Source organism: Cydia fagiglandana, chromosome 5 (genome assembly GCF_963556715.1).
Source record: "Cydia fagiglandana chromosome 5, ilCydFagi1.1, whole genome shotgun sequence".
NCBI classification, from domain to species: Eukaryota; Metazoa; Arthropoda; class Insecta; order Lepidoptera; family Tortricidae; genus Cydia; species Cydia fagiglandana.
The window spans coordinates 7,259,303-7,274,659 of NC_085936.1; the positions used below are offsets into that span (position 1 = coordinate 7,259,303).

Consider the following 15,357-nt stretch of genomic DNA (forward strand, 5'->3'; position numbering starts at 1 on the left):
ACAAGTTATTTTTAAAAGTCGCTGAACAAATGTTGGTCAGGATGAGGAGTACAGCCTACAGTTTAATTTTTTGCTCATATTACAGGCCACACCCGGTATATTAACTTTAACGAGCAACAAAAGCACGCCCTTAGAACGTTACTTTGTAAAGATATCGTTTATACAAAACCGATTCTGTTAAGTCTATTATTTTCTTTTCCAAGATTTTAAATATCGATTTCTAATGACTTTACAATCTTTACATCGTAAACGAAGTAAATAAAAATGACATGAAAACGGAGAAGAGATATCGTTTTTCATAACGCTATAAATTACAATACAACAGGAAAACAAATGTATAAAGTAAGTATAAATGATAATCCTAAGAGGAAACAAAAAGGAAATAAAGGAATCTTAGAAATAAAAGTTATTTTTATATGCCATACTATTTAATAATAGGAGTAACTAAAATTAAAAACTGGACATTTGCTTATAAATAACTACCTATTCTATTATCTTTCCTTACGCGTAAAATTGCAATAAATAAATAGAGCTGCATTCAAATTTTGATTCCTATCTTAAATAATGATGTTGTACGAATAGTTCTATTGTTGTATGTTGCTAATATTACCTATATTTTAATTTAACGACATTCGATATTGAGTAAATAACATTGTTTGTTGCCAATATTATCCATTATAGCTCTGGCAATAGGGGTGTCAGTATTTCGCATTTTGATTTTAGTCTTATTATTAAGTACAAGCTCATTGAAGGGTTCTAAGACAATACTCGTGTGCAGGTATTCGTGGTTCTCTGGCATTTTCAGTTGTTTCGCGTGGCCACTGAAGTAGTTTAGTTCTCTGCAGATGTGTTCGAGTTCTAAGCGAGTGTGTGTTGGTCTGTCGTAGCATTTCGCGTGCCAGACACCGTGTGATAAAACTGTCACTATGCCTGTGCCCTTCCTGTAACATGAGAATTTCCTGTAAATCCATATATATATAATGTTATAAAGGCGAAAGTGTGTCTGTTTGTCTACTCTGTCTGTTACCTCTTCAGGCTTAAGCCGCTGAACCGATTTAGTTGAAATTTGGTATAGAGATAGTTTGAGGCCCGGGGAAGGACATAGGATAGTTTTTATGTCGGAAATCTCTGAAGAGAGTGCAAAGGGGGGTGGAATTGAAAGAGTTAATAAATTGCCTAATAATTGAAGTAAGCAATGCGCGAATTGAATGATTGCTTGCATTATCCAGGCGCTATATCTACTTTAGTTGCTGTCACTAATTCCACGCAGACGAAGTCGCGGACAAAAGCTAGTAAATCACAACGCTAACTCGCTAACTCAAGTGATGATTGCCACTTACCACGATGCCTACACTTTGTACATATATATACAAACATAGTTGTAGTTAAGTGCAGATCATATTTCGTACGAGTATTTGCATTTTAATGTTAACAACACTTACGGGGCAAATTCCTGAGCAGTTAGACCGAGACAAGACATCTCATCCTCTCCGTTGGGGCAGTCTCTTACTCCGTCACACACCATGTCGTGGGCCACACAATATTCCGCTTTGCTGCTTGAACTTGCTCCGCACCTGCAATACATTCATCATCATCATCATAATAGCCAGAGGACGTCTACGCCTGGATATAGGCCTCCCCCAATGCATGCTACAATGACCGGTCTTACGCCTCCCGCATCCATTGGACTCCCGCGACCTTTACCAGGTCGTCAGTCTACCTTGTGGGGGTCTATCCACGCTGCGTCATCCGGTACGTGGTCGCCACTCGAAAAACTTTCCGTCCCGATGGCCATCGGTTCTACGGGCAATGTGCCCACATACTTACATTTATAAAACTTAATATATACTTTCAAAATTATATTAATTGAATAAATTGCTCATATAAATATACAGTTTCTTAATTATTACACTTTAATACAAAAGGTAAAAAACATAAATATGTTAAAATGCAGACTTAAAAACCATAGGACCCCTGTTACACCAAATGCTTTTATCCAATTGAACTACCAATCATATTCGGGCTTAAGCTCGTTAGAATCATCTCGATAGTTGATGGTTTTATTGATAACGGTATATAAAAGTAAAGTCAGCAATAAACGCTTGTAACAAAAACTACTTCTTTGGCCGAGGAATACTGTACAAGTGATGTGAATATTGTGAATGTTACCTCTAGATCATCTCAAGCAATTCCATTTATACGAGATATAAAAGTCAATCTAACTGCCGGAATCACAAGGATATTAATAAAATACATTAAGATCAGCGCTGGAAGTCGCCAGCAACATGCTGAGATGGGGCCATTTCGTGACATTTTATTTTTATGTTCTTTCTATGTATGTCTATTGTCTGTGTATTTACGAATAGAAACTATTCTGCTCTATTCTACTTATAATTATTGAAAATCTCCATATTTGCTAAGCCATTAAAGAGAACAAGTAATGATTTTGAGGCCTATTCAGATAGGCACGTCTTGTTATGAAACGGTTCTTGTAATCAAACGGTTTTATCTGTTTGAAGAAATATCACTGTTGATTACAAGATTGTAAAGTTCGAATAACCCTCTTTAGCGATTGTTATATTCAGCGAGGATTAATTCAGTAGATGTCTTTAGGTTATTGTTTTAAAGAAAGTACGTACAACTGCTGAATACAGATTGTCCTAAGGGTAGTCTGTTGTGTTTGTTGCTTCATGCAAATGCAAATTGTAAAAATAGCTTTGACCTCGCCAGTTTAATCTTTGCTTACAGGATAAATATTCTTTTTAATAAAATTGTTTCGTTTTATCGTACCTAATTTTAATAAATCTGTGTATAAGTTGATGAATGGGATGAACACTCACAAGAATTAAGATTTTGGTATCTAAATTCAGACAGGTCATTATTATTTTTATTTTTTGTTTCAGGTGAATCAAGGTAATTTCCTTAAAGGAACCCTTATAGGATCACTTGTGCGTTTGTCTGTCTGTACGACCATTTTCCCTCCCCCCCCCCCCCTTTATCTCCAAAACTACTGGGTCTAAATTTTTGAAAAAAAAATTTACATAAAATAGTTATCTTTACCAACAGATAACAGGAAAACATATAAGAAATGTGCAGTCAAACGTAAGTCCGGCTTAATTACCTAATACTTTGTTTTCATCCGATTCATACGGGTTTTTAAAGACATTTCATTCACGTTCCACATAAAAAAATACATTTTAAAAAATTGGCTAATGTACGGAACCTTTGGAATGCGAGTCCGACTCGCACTTGACCGGTTCTTTGTAATAAGTGCAAAAAAATAATATGAATAATATAATCTCACGACGGTAAAGAAATAACGATGCAATATTTTTATTCTAAACCTCAGTTTTCAAGACTTGCACTTCGTCTTTCGGCAGTAAAAACCTCACCTGTGATTCTCCTTCGAATGACATTTACAAAACTTGGGATCCTCGTCGCTCCTGTCGTGGCAGTGCAGAATGCCGTCGCATAGCCGCGATGGCATGACCATGGACAGATAGTCGGAGCAAATGGTCTGCCCAGGCTCGTCGGTGCCGTCTCCACAGTTGTCCTCGCCATCCTTGAATAACTCCTTTGATACGCATCGGCCGTTGTTGCACTTTAATTCGCCGGTCTTGCATTCTGGAATAACATGATTGTATGTGTTTAAGTTAGGTACTAGACATCGAAAAAACCCTCTGTCTCCCAATTGTCTTTCGAGAAAACCATGGAAGAAAGCTCTTTAAGCGGTTAATGTGGCAGGCATAATATCTTAGAGAAACATAATAATATCTGGCAATATTATTTACCTAATCAACGTTTTGGGAGGAATATTTATAACAAACAAACTCATTATATTTGGGTCAATTTTTGAAGAGGTTTGTTCGACATTTGTATGACAATTTTTTAGTTTTGGAAAATCTGATTTATAGTCTTCCTTTAGGAAGGGTTCTTAATAACAAAAAATATACGGTACGAGGCACCACTCTACTTTTAATTTTACAACTTACCGCATCCCCCAAGATACGGGTCGTTCCTGCAAATCCGCTGTTTTCTCTCACACGCTACCGCCGACTCGTCCGCGGCATCAGCGCAGTCCTTCACCCCGTCGCACACTTGTTTCAAATCTATGCACTGACCGCGGCTGCAGCGTTGCCCGTGACACTCTTCGGTGTTAGTTTCGGTTACGTTGAACTTTGCTGATGTGGAATAAATTACTTAGGTGTCAGAATAAAGGCAACTCGGCATTTGACTAACAAACAAGCAAATATCATAGAAATAATATAATTATGCTAAGATTGCTGCGATTCCTTCCTTTTATTCGTTGCAGATTTTTTTGGTAGGTATTTAGATTTTTTAAATAAAACATTAAGTAAGAAAATGTTCAGTCCAGTTGAGCAAATTTTAGTTTATGTTGGAACTAGTGTTTTTGTTACTACACAAGTGCCTAAATATAAGATATTTATGAGTATCTTATAAATGTATAAACTATGACATGTATGAATCGCTCAATAGAAACAATCGTAAATTTTCCCATTCGACACACACATCACTTAATCTTTTTACTTTTGTATTTATAACAGCATGAAATAGCTAACATAAATACACACCAAAGTTAACTTTTAGTTCGCGTCTCAGGTTTTGTAAATCGCTTGCTAAAATTCTGTCTCCAAGTCCACATTCTCCTCGGTCATCTACAAACGTAGCTACGGGACGCCAGCCGTGTTCTGAATGACAACTTATAAGTCCCGCCCATTGGCGACGTACGGACATTCCTTCCTGAAATATTATTATGTTGATTTAAATTTTAAAATTTGATCATTTTATCTATTAACTACGTAGATAGTTACTTCAAACTACCATTGTATTTAAATTTTGCTTAGTAACAGCCGTATTCGAACAATGAGATACAGGAAATACTAGATATTGAAACGATTAGGATTGATATGTCAGTGTCAAAATTAATGTTTCTTCAAACAAAAACGTCACTTTTGACACTTGTTTGATACTGACATATCCAATCCATATCGTTTCAGTATATCTAGTATTTGACGTATCTCATTGTTCGAATACGGTTGTAAGTAATTTAGTTTTTGGTTTACATGAATAAAATCTTTTAATAAAATTTTGACCATATTTCACTTTTTATGCATGGGCGACTGACATCATTGTGGTGCCACAATGTTGGTGTCCTGGTAAGTGGTGAAAAACAATATCCATTAGATAATTAAGAAGAAGGAACTTACCGGACATATTTCTGTTTTCATATCGCGAACAAAACACCTGTATTGGGCCGAACAGTTCTTAGTTGTCTCTTCTAGAAAGACGCTAATGGTATTGTTGTTACTATCTTGACCTACAGCGACACATACTGAGTGTTTACCTTCTTCATCGATCTCATTGCTGAAAAAATATACCACATGAATACGTCTATACACATTTATTTCCTTCATTATGTTTAAATTCCCAAACTTACATGGATGGAAGTGTCATAGGTTTAACCAAGCTAGAGTATTTTGCAGGTTCTGCCAAGTGTAAGAGTGTGGATCGAATATGATATAATTCTACTTTTCCGTCAATCATGTGAACTTGTTCATAGGGACCAGGACTTGATCTTATAGTTCTGGGCGATCCCAACACAGCCGTTATATAGTGATGTCCTAACCTGAAAAAATATATAGAGAATATAGATATAAATAAACAAAATTTGGCCAAGTTTTTTTCAATCATGAGATATTCATAAATATCACTATTACATACTGCATAACCTCCTGTGATCTTTAACGGCACGGCACCTCTAGCTAGTTGTGCTCGTGAGCCCTGCCGTGGCTTGCAAAGTTATAATCCGACTATAAATATTAATGCAACTTACATTGAATCCCACAAACACGAGTGGCTTACTAATACCCATGATAGATCCAGTAAAATTCCGGTGCATTTATAGTAACCTTCTGCATAAATTTTTGCTATCCATGGCCACATTTGTTTAGCGACGGGGTTGGCTGATCGGACTAATTGAAGTTCTTGAGAGTTGTCTACAAGGTTATCAACCAGTGAAGAGTCACAAAAAACGTACAGTGACATACATAGTTTTGTTATATTGGGCACACAGTGTTCTTTCATAACTTGAGGCTCTTTAATAACTAGGTGTCTAGCTGTTTCATTTTCATCGTTACTTTGTCTGTACATAAATTGAATAGGCGCCTTTTCTAAAGAGTGGCGTTTGGTTCTTTCGTTAATTGTTGATCGTAATTTGTAATTTTCTTTAATGTTAATATATTTCGGCTGATATCTATTAGCGGAGCTGAAAATAAATTATTCATATTAACATAACTGGAATGAAAGTTGGCTCAATTGTTATGATACTTATTTCTATTTTTAGAATTGAAATATATTATTATTTCAAAAACAACTTTATCTACTCGTTATAAACCTACCTAAAACCTAAATATCGGCAAGCGTGGTTTGCTTCGAGTTCTTGTTGTTCTATTGATAAATTGTCCTCGCACAAAATATGCCAGTCGTTTTTCTGTTTTCGTGTTAGATAGCCTTCGAGATTGATTACAGGGCTTCCATCAAAATCGAATATTACGTTTTTTCCATTCGAAAGTGTATCTGAAAGCATAATAATATTTATACAGTGGGTTTGGTTTTCTAAAATGTGTTGAAATGAATTTTAGATTGTTTTGTACGTGTTTTTATATTTTAATTTTTATTCATATTATATTCATTTTATTATGTAGAGATTCGTCTTTACGTTTTAACATGAAACTATTATTGAATTATTGACAGACTTCTGAGTTCGTCGATATGTTTGATTTTTTTGTCTCTTCTCTAGAAATATTATTGGCAAAGTAATATTTTAAAAATAAATAAGAAATAAATAACCCATAGTAATTAAAATACCTTTGTTCAATTATGTACCTTTCTAAAGAACATAATGGTTATAAATTATAACTTATAATAAAAATTACTTACAGCAATTTTGTTCATCTTCTCCGAATGGACACTGTGGTTTCCCATCGCATACGTATTTTGAAGGAAGACAAATTGTACTATGGTGGCACAGAAAATGATCCTTATCGCATCCATCTAAAATGATAATGTATAAGAAGATGATTTTGGTCAGATTTCATTCAGCAATAAAGTTTAGTAAGATAAGTCGGTTTATTTAACTTACAGCAATCTATTTCGTCTGCTCCGTCTAAACAGTCATATACTCCATCACATATTAATTTATCGTCGAATGCTCGTAGATAATCGACACATGAGCATTCCAGTTCATCAGTGCCATCTTCGCAGTCGGCTTTGTGATTACAGCGTTGACGGTATGGAATACGCTGTGAAATACTATCAAAACATTTTAGCGTTTAAGCTATTCATTTCAAGATAAATAAAAAAATAAATAAATAAAGCGTTTATTCACAAGCTTACTTACATTTACATAGATACAATACATTCTTCTGCCAAACCACATAGCGGTTTGTTGGCAGACGAGGCTCCTATTATAATTAGCTTAATATGCAAGATAATATACTTATTTAAAAGTTTTTCATATAAACTTACCTACGACATTGGTATTCTTTTGGAGTAATTAGCTTTTTCTTTATTTTCATTGCATGAAATTCAGACGAAATAATGTCTTCTATTTTTTCTACTATAGCATCAGGGAGTTCTCTTCCAGGCGATTCAGTATTATTGGTAGAAAAGATCGGAATACTCAAATTTTGTGGACGTGGTATTGAATTATTTATTTTTTGTTCTTCGATTGGTGTGTTTAGATTAGATTTAATAAGAGCATTATTTTCTACCGTATTGGTAGTTGTGTTAGATCTTGAAATGTCTAGTGATTTAGATTCAACTACTTTTTGTTCATCAATGACTGGAGTGATATTTGACTCAGTAGGAGTATTTACGTCTGCCGTTTTATCCGTTGTAGGTATTTCAGGTATCTCTTTATTTTCGATCCGCGAAGCCAATGTTGTTTCTCCGATTTTATTAAATTCATCTTCAATTGCGAAAGTTGAAATACTAGTAGAAGAGTCCATTTCAGTAGGTGTATTTGTAAAAGGCAGATCTTCTGGTATGTCAGACTCTCTAAATTTGCTATTTTTCTCAAACATTAAATCGTCGTTATTTATTGACCTCCTTAACGATTCTTGAGAAGCTGACGTAGTATCACCACGACTTACTTCACCGTTTGTATTAAGAGGAGTGCTAGTAGGATCTTCCGTCATATTTTCATGAGAATCATCTTCGTTGCTATCGGATTCTGAACTTTTAGGTATTTCGACAGTCGACGCAAAAGGCAGATCATTAGTAAAATCATTGCCTACTTGTGCCGTGTTATTTGATTGTCTTTGTATTTCTACATCATGATTATCGTTAGATTCATTATTGCTTACAGTGTCATCTTTTATTTCCTTCGACTTATCTGCAGATCTCATAGAAGCACAATCAGCTTCGTCTTCTCCTCCTAAGCAGTCAATAATCTTATCACATACTCGTTTGTTTGGAAGACATTTAAATATTCCAGTGATGCATTTGAAGCCCGGACATTCTGTTTTAGGTTGAATTTTAGGAAGTGTTTTTGAAACTGAAAAAACAATGAAATATTTGCATGAGCTATGAGCTAGCTATGTGTTTTATTAGGGTTTAAGTTTCAAGTCTCGCAGATATCAATACATATCTACATTGTACAGTATAGCAGTTGTATTTATACGTCAAATGAAAATGCAAAATTAAAGCAATGATATATGTACAATTCATTTCAGTTACGGGGGCATCTACTCAGACTTCATAAACATAAGTTGGGGTAGGGATGTTATCGTGTTCGACCCGAGCGTTATTTTATATGCCCTTAAATACAAAAAAAAGTTATTATGAAACGCTTTCTAATATTAGATCAAATTAATTAAGGCATATTATGATTTTAAGTAAGCCGTTTGTCGCATCCCACCTCCGAGCATTCCACAGGATAGCTGAAAAATTTCCAAATACTATAAAGAGACAATAGTATTTATTTTTCGTTATACACTATGAAGTAGAGATTGATATGAAGATAGATACCTCAACTTAGTTTTATATTAGTAGCTATTTAAAAAATATAACAATCATAAATTCTCACGAACCGTCGTACGTAGGTACTTGGGTATACCACATTTTTTTTAATAATATATGTTGGATGTATACTTACAAATATGAAATCGAATCCATTCTACAAAGAGACTGACCCGAGTATAAACCCCGGGCTCATCTTTACGAGCGCAGCCGTCTCCATGACTTACGATTCCGGCAATGTACCATTGTTGCGAATTCAGAGGGTTTCTGCAGAGAAGTGGTCCCCCGCTATCACCCTGGATTACACGACAATCAGTTTAAGCTTTCTATAGTGTAGGTGTAGGTGTAGGTCACGATTTGAAGTAAGCTAACTAAATGCGGTATGATTTGACCATTGTATCCGTTTAATTAAATGGTTTGAAGTAAAACTAGAATACGACGAATATTTTTGGGTTCATAGTTAAAAGCATTTAATTGGGGCAAATTTAATCTTGCTTAGGAGATTTTCCAACAAAAGAGTAGGAATCATTGGTGAAATATAATTTGCACCCATTTCTCATACAAGTTGCTCATGATCGAGTCTAGAGATAAAGCGCTACTACCATAAATATCCCATTAGAAATCAATCTTATCGACTATACCTTGGCCTGAAAACGTGACGTATAGGTAAGTATCGCGATTTCAATGAAGGTGAATGAATTGAAATAATTTGGCCAAGTCCGAGATAGCTCGAGGCATTTAGTGTTCCGTACGGCTACCATCAGCTTGGCATTGACATAAACGATATCGTGAACGTAATTTACTTCCTATAGGTATATCTCTTTCGCACTAATATGTCAGTACGAGCGAGATGCATAGAAAGTAAATTACGTTCACGCCCACGGTAGCGTTTATGTCAATGCCAAACTGATGGTAGCCGTACCGCTCGCATCGTTACATTTTACAAGGGTTGTTTGTCTGTTTTTAGGATACCGTATTCAACTACACACACAGAACAATAGTACAAAGTATCTAAGTGCGAAGGCCGAAGGCCGAGCTTTAGCAAAATGTCATCGCTTAGGACAGAGCATTAGAGCAATAGTACAAGTGTCTAAATATGAAGGCCAAAGGCCGACCTCCGCGTAGCCCGAAGGCCCGAAGCGTCCAGGATATCAGTGCTTTAACACAGAACAATAGTACAAGTGTCTAAATGCGAAAGCCGAAGGCCGAGCTCCGCGTAGGGCCGAAGGCCCGAAGCGTCCAGGATGTTAGTACTTAAACACAGAACAATAGTATAAGTATCTAAATGCGAAGGCCGAAGGCCGAGCTCCGCGTAGGGCCGAAGGCCCGAAGCATCCAGGCTGTCAGTTCTGTGTTTAACCACTGACATCTTGCAGGCTTCGGGCCTTCGGCCCTACGCGGAGCTCGGCCTCCGGCCTTCGCATTTAGACACTTGTATTAATTACCTGTGTTTAGAACTGACCTCCTGGATGGTTCGGGCTTTCGGCCCAATGCGACTTCAGCCTTTGAATCTTGCGACTTAGACACTTGTACTTAAAAATACTTGGAAAAGTTACGGGAGGCGCGCGTCTGTGGGACGCTTCGGATCTTCGAATCGCTCCTTCGGCCTTTGAATTTAGTTAGATTCTTGTACTATTGCTTTGTGTTTGATTACCGAAGTCGAGCATCTCGCGAATGCTTGATGTATTATAATAATTTAGAGTAAGGCCAAGCGCGCACCACGATTTTTTGTCCTGCGATAATTTTGTCGCAGAAATGCAACGTATGTGTTTATATGTTAGTGCGCGCATATGCGACAAAAAAATCGCAGCGATTTTAAAATTGTGATTTGTCACATTTTTCCGCGATTGTAGCAAAGTGATTGCAGCATGCGGAGTTGTATGGCCCCGCGCGCACTATGATAATAAAATCGCACGCCGGCCGGACCTCAGTCGGCATTTCATTCTCCAAACTCCAACATCTCGGCACCTGCTTCTCCAATGGAGTCTCAAACTGAGACGCTAGATGTTGACCATTTAATTATGGAAATAGACGGGGATCACCTTTGTGTTATAAATGCTCAAAGTCATACAGCAATGGCATATTAAAGACACGTTTCATGACAAGCGAGTGGTACGAAATCCATGTTGAGAATGAACAAATCGTCGACTTTTTCATCGCAGTGCGCGCAGTGAATTTTCTGCGATATATTACAGCGCGATTCTAAAATCGTGTCGCAAAAATTAAAATCGTGTGCGCGCTTGGCCTATAATACCTTAAATGTTTACTCCTTCAATTTGAATTTAGAACTCATTACCTTAAATGTATACTCCTTCAATTTGAATTTAGAACTCATTATTTTTTTATGCCATATAACTGAACTGCTAAAAAACAAGATCGGCTTACTTTAAATATTTCGTCAATTTTACCTTTGTTTCTAAAAACTGTGATATTTAACTGTCATATACTATTAATGTCTTCCAAAATTATTTTCTCGTAACAGGACTGAGGGGCTACCGCGAAAACCGAAATTCGCAATTTGCGGGGATCTTTCTCTTTTATTTACTCCAATGAAGGCGTAATGGCGCGAAGGGATATCGTCTCATAGAAAATTTGAATTTCGCGCCTTTTTTTACTGACACGATTTGCTTGACCAGCTTTACTGAATATAATTAATAGGCCAAGAAATAAGAAGTTATAGAGGGAAATGCTAGGAACACAATTTTTGACTCAGTAACTTTGTTTGGACTAGTTAGGAGGTGAACATATCAAAAGTCCCCGGCCCTAGCCCCGGTGCTGGGGGGGAGAGGGGGGAAAGAAGGTCTCATTTTTCGGTTTTTCACTAATATCTTGGAAACTTTGCGTCTTAGCGACATGACTACTGAGACAAACCAAAAGCTGATAAAATTTGTTACAAGTTTTATTCAGTCAAGTTTTTCGATATCTTGAATAGTTTTTGAGATATCCGCTCTTGAAAGTTCATTTAGGGCTTTCAATTTTATCTTGATATCTACATTAGTGAAGCTGCTAGGCCGTGTTTGGTATCATTTTCTTATAAATCGGGGGTGCTGAATTCATTTTTGGTATCACATTGACACCATTCCTTAGAAAAAACATATAAACTTTAAACAAATACCTTTTTTTTAAATTCCTCTTCACCCTTAAACCGCTCAACAAATTTAATTGTAATTTGGTATACAGATATTTCGAGTCCCAAGACAGGACATAAGATACTTTTTATCTCAATAATCATCCTTTAAAGTTGTGAAATGGAGTATGGGAGGAATTCAACTTCGTCGACGAAACTGAATTCCTGAGGTAAATACTGCTTAAGGTAAGGTTTGAAGTCATGTTAGGTATCATTTTCATCTAAATCACAGATGTATACCACCCTAAATTTCACCTAAACCGGTTCAGCGGTTATTGACTCCTCATACAAACTTCCACCCCACTTTTCACATCCTCAAAAGATGCTTTTGGTTATAAAAACCATCCTATGTCCTGTGTCGAGACTGAAACTATTTCTATACAAAATTTCAACGAAATTGGTTCAGCGGTTTAAGCGTGAAGAGGGATTTTTAAAAATATTTTTTTTTTAATTTTGGTTTTACTTCGGAATAGTGTCAATGTGATACCATAAATGAATTCAGCACCCCCGATTTATACGAAAATGATACCAAACATGGCCTAACAGCATCACTGATGTAGATATCAAGATAAAATTAAAATCCCTAAATAAACTTTCAAGAGCGGGTATCTCAAAAACTATTCAAGATATCGAAAAACTTGACTTGATAAAACTTGTAACTAATTTTATGAGCTTTCGGTTTGTCTTAGTAGTCATGTCGCTAAGATGCAAAGTTTCCAAGATATCAATGAAAAACCGAAAAATTCTTACCCCCCTCTACCCCGCAGCACCGGGGCTACAGCCGGGGACTTTTGATATGTTCACCTCCTAACTAGTCTAAACAAAGTTACGGAGTCAAAAATTGTGTTCCTAGCATTTCCCTCTACAACATTTTTTGGGCATTCATTTACTACCTATAATAGATATTATAATTATACAATTAATACAGAAATGTAATGGTACTTAATGAAAAGGAATATTGTGTATATTGTTTCGACGAATTAGATACTCTCAATAAAATCTATACATGAGGCCAAAGCTCAAGCTGTTCATAAATCTGTGCCTCCAGTGTAAAAGGGTTAAACTCGAGTTTGTCCAAATTACAAATTTTGCCAGTACAAGGTTTATTTCATGAAATTACACCTTTTGGGCTGACACCCACGGCCCTACGACTTCTAATTGCTGAGATATCGATTGTGCAAAAGGGTTAAAGTTTGCCAAAAATCTTAACCATTATGTTCAAAACGATTTATTTTTATATAATCTCGGTGAAAAAATTGGTACTTAAGAATCGTGTTACGAACGATGGTTAAAGTAAAGTTTAATCTTAGTGAATAAACTACATTTCAAGAAACATTCGGTGTAAAGAAATCAAAATTCACTTACATCTATTTCAACTACCTAGCCTAGTACGTGAATGACGGTAAAACTTAAGTTTTTTTATTTTTCACAAACAATTTATAGGACGTCATAATGTGTAAAGGGGTATAAATAATTTACTTTGACCGTTTTTCACCATCTAGTTTCGCTAAATTGAGTTAACAATTATGGTTAATGTGCACGTAGATTCCTTTCCATATAATTTTTTTTAGTTGGTCAATGTTGTGCAAAACGGTGGAAGTCAAATATCAAAAAGAAAGTCCTGTAGAATAAAAGACATCTAAAAGGCTGATATGAAATAATTGTGCAACAAAAACAAATAAAACATAGATGGGGAACTAAGAATAACAAGTACAACTGCCCTGTTGTCAGTACAACACTACTAAGTACAGTACAACATTACAACAGTACAACATTACTCTGTTGAAATTGTTAATGGTTCAGTAACCATTCACAATTTCAACAAATAAATTAAATATAGTAAGTCACTCTTTAATTACATTAATATTATTCTTTTTGATTTGTTTTTTTTTACCATCAATCTAAATAAAAACAATATTTAGTTCGCAAAATGGTTCCTTTACACAATACAAAAGTTCAAAAAGATTTTAGCAACAATAGAGAAAGTGCAGTTTAACCTTTTCACACATTCATTATTTTTGTGAAAAGGGATATAAGTTGTTTTTGAAAGCCAATATTTCCGTTACTTTCACATAAGTCAGGGTAATTTAAATGACAAATTATAATTCATGACTTAAACTGTCTAAACCAAAAACAAAAACCTAATTTTTTTAGAAACAATGCAGAGAAAACACGATTTGAAACGTTTTTCGGCCATACTGAAAAATTTAATTTTTTGAGTTTAACCCTTTTACACTGGAGGCACAGAAATATTAAATGACTTTATTATCTCTATACGCCTTACTAACTCTGTGTCCTATTGTGGAAAAAAAAACACAACGACAGTCAAGAACGGAATTCTTAATTTGAATTTTTCAGATATTTGAGATGCCTAGTCCATTGGTTGGAAAGCCCGTTCGAAATTGAAACTTATTTGCAATATAATAAGGTCGTATTTTGTAGATCTCTCTCATACTTATAGTAGGCTATTGAGATAAAATTAAATATCCCACAAAAATAAGCAAGCAGAATTAAACTTTGTGTCAAAGACATAAGTCATAAATTTCAATGCCAAAGTTTTAACCCTTATCTTGGCATCGTAACACCCGTGATATATGGAACTTAAAAAAATCTAGCAGGTTCACTTTATCACCTAACAGAATAATTCTGCCATCAATATGTCGAGCTACCCTCCTTTCTTATAGAAAAAAATAATTGACACGAGTGTCATTGTAAATTAATAAGTAATAATCAACATGGCGCTGCAGAAACAATAGATTTCGGTTCGTACTAGAAGTTTTGCAATTATTTCTTATGTGAGTATATAATTTGCCATAATCTACATTTTGATATCTTTACTGTCTCTTAGTGCATACATATTTACAATGCCTTTGAATTTAAAAGCATTTAATACACAGAACCTTACATGAAACTGTTATGTATTATATTTGATACACTGCCAAGAACTCAGAAATGTACATATCGAAAGGATTGTATTACATTTAATACATTGCCAAGTTATCGTCAAAATAGTTTTACATGATTATTTTAATTTTTTTAATTTTTGTGGGGTTACAAAACATGCATCAATTATTTAATATTAATTGTCGTATTATTTAATTATTAAACTTTGTTTTTTTTTAAGTACTAGATGTTATTTAACTATATATTCGTACGCTGTAGCATTATTGCTACGCCGTAACCCGTAG

The 15,357-nt window shown here is 35.3% G+C and overlaps 1 protein-coding gene across 2 annotated transcripts in view; it reads right to left on the minus strand.

Annotated features, from left to right (window-relative positions):
* Positions 1-607: 607 nt before the first annotated feature.
* The window catches only part of LOC134664380 (serine protease nudel), a 389,278-nt gene continuing 374,528 nt past the window's right edge, over positions 608-15,357 (minus strand). The window contains exons 15-27 of one of the 2 annotated variants that reach the window (XM_063520967.1): positions 9,179-9,338; positions 7,549-8,578; positions 7,163-7,332; positions 6,961-7,074; positions 6,420-6,597; positions 5,855-6,286; positions 5,459-5,647; positions 5,229-5,385; positions 4,581-4,761; positions 3,993-4,181; positions 3,393-3,624; positions 1,443-1,574; positions 608-941 (exon numbers count right to left, since the gene is read on the minus strand). In XM_063520967.1, coding sequence (XP_063377037.1) covers positions 623-941; positions 1,443-1,574; positions 3,393-3,624; positions 3,993-4,181; positions 4,581-4,761; positions 5,229-5,385; positions 5,459-5,647; positions 5,855-6,286; positions 6,420-6,597; positions 6,961-7,074; positions 7,163-7,332; positions 7,549-8,578; positions 9,179-9,338 — 3,483 coding nt within the window. In that variant the 3' untranslated portion in view covers positions 608-622. The remainder of the gene's footprint in view (positions 942-1,442; positions 1,575-3,392; positions 3,625-3,992; positions 4,182-4,580; positions 4,762-5,228; positions 5,386-5,458; positions 5,648-5,854; positions 6,287-6,419; positions 6,598-6,960; positions 7,075-7,162; positions 7,333-7,548; positions 8,579-9,178; positions 9,339-15,357) is intronic. The other variant, XM_063520968.1, reaches the window with a different exon arrangement.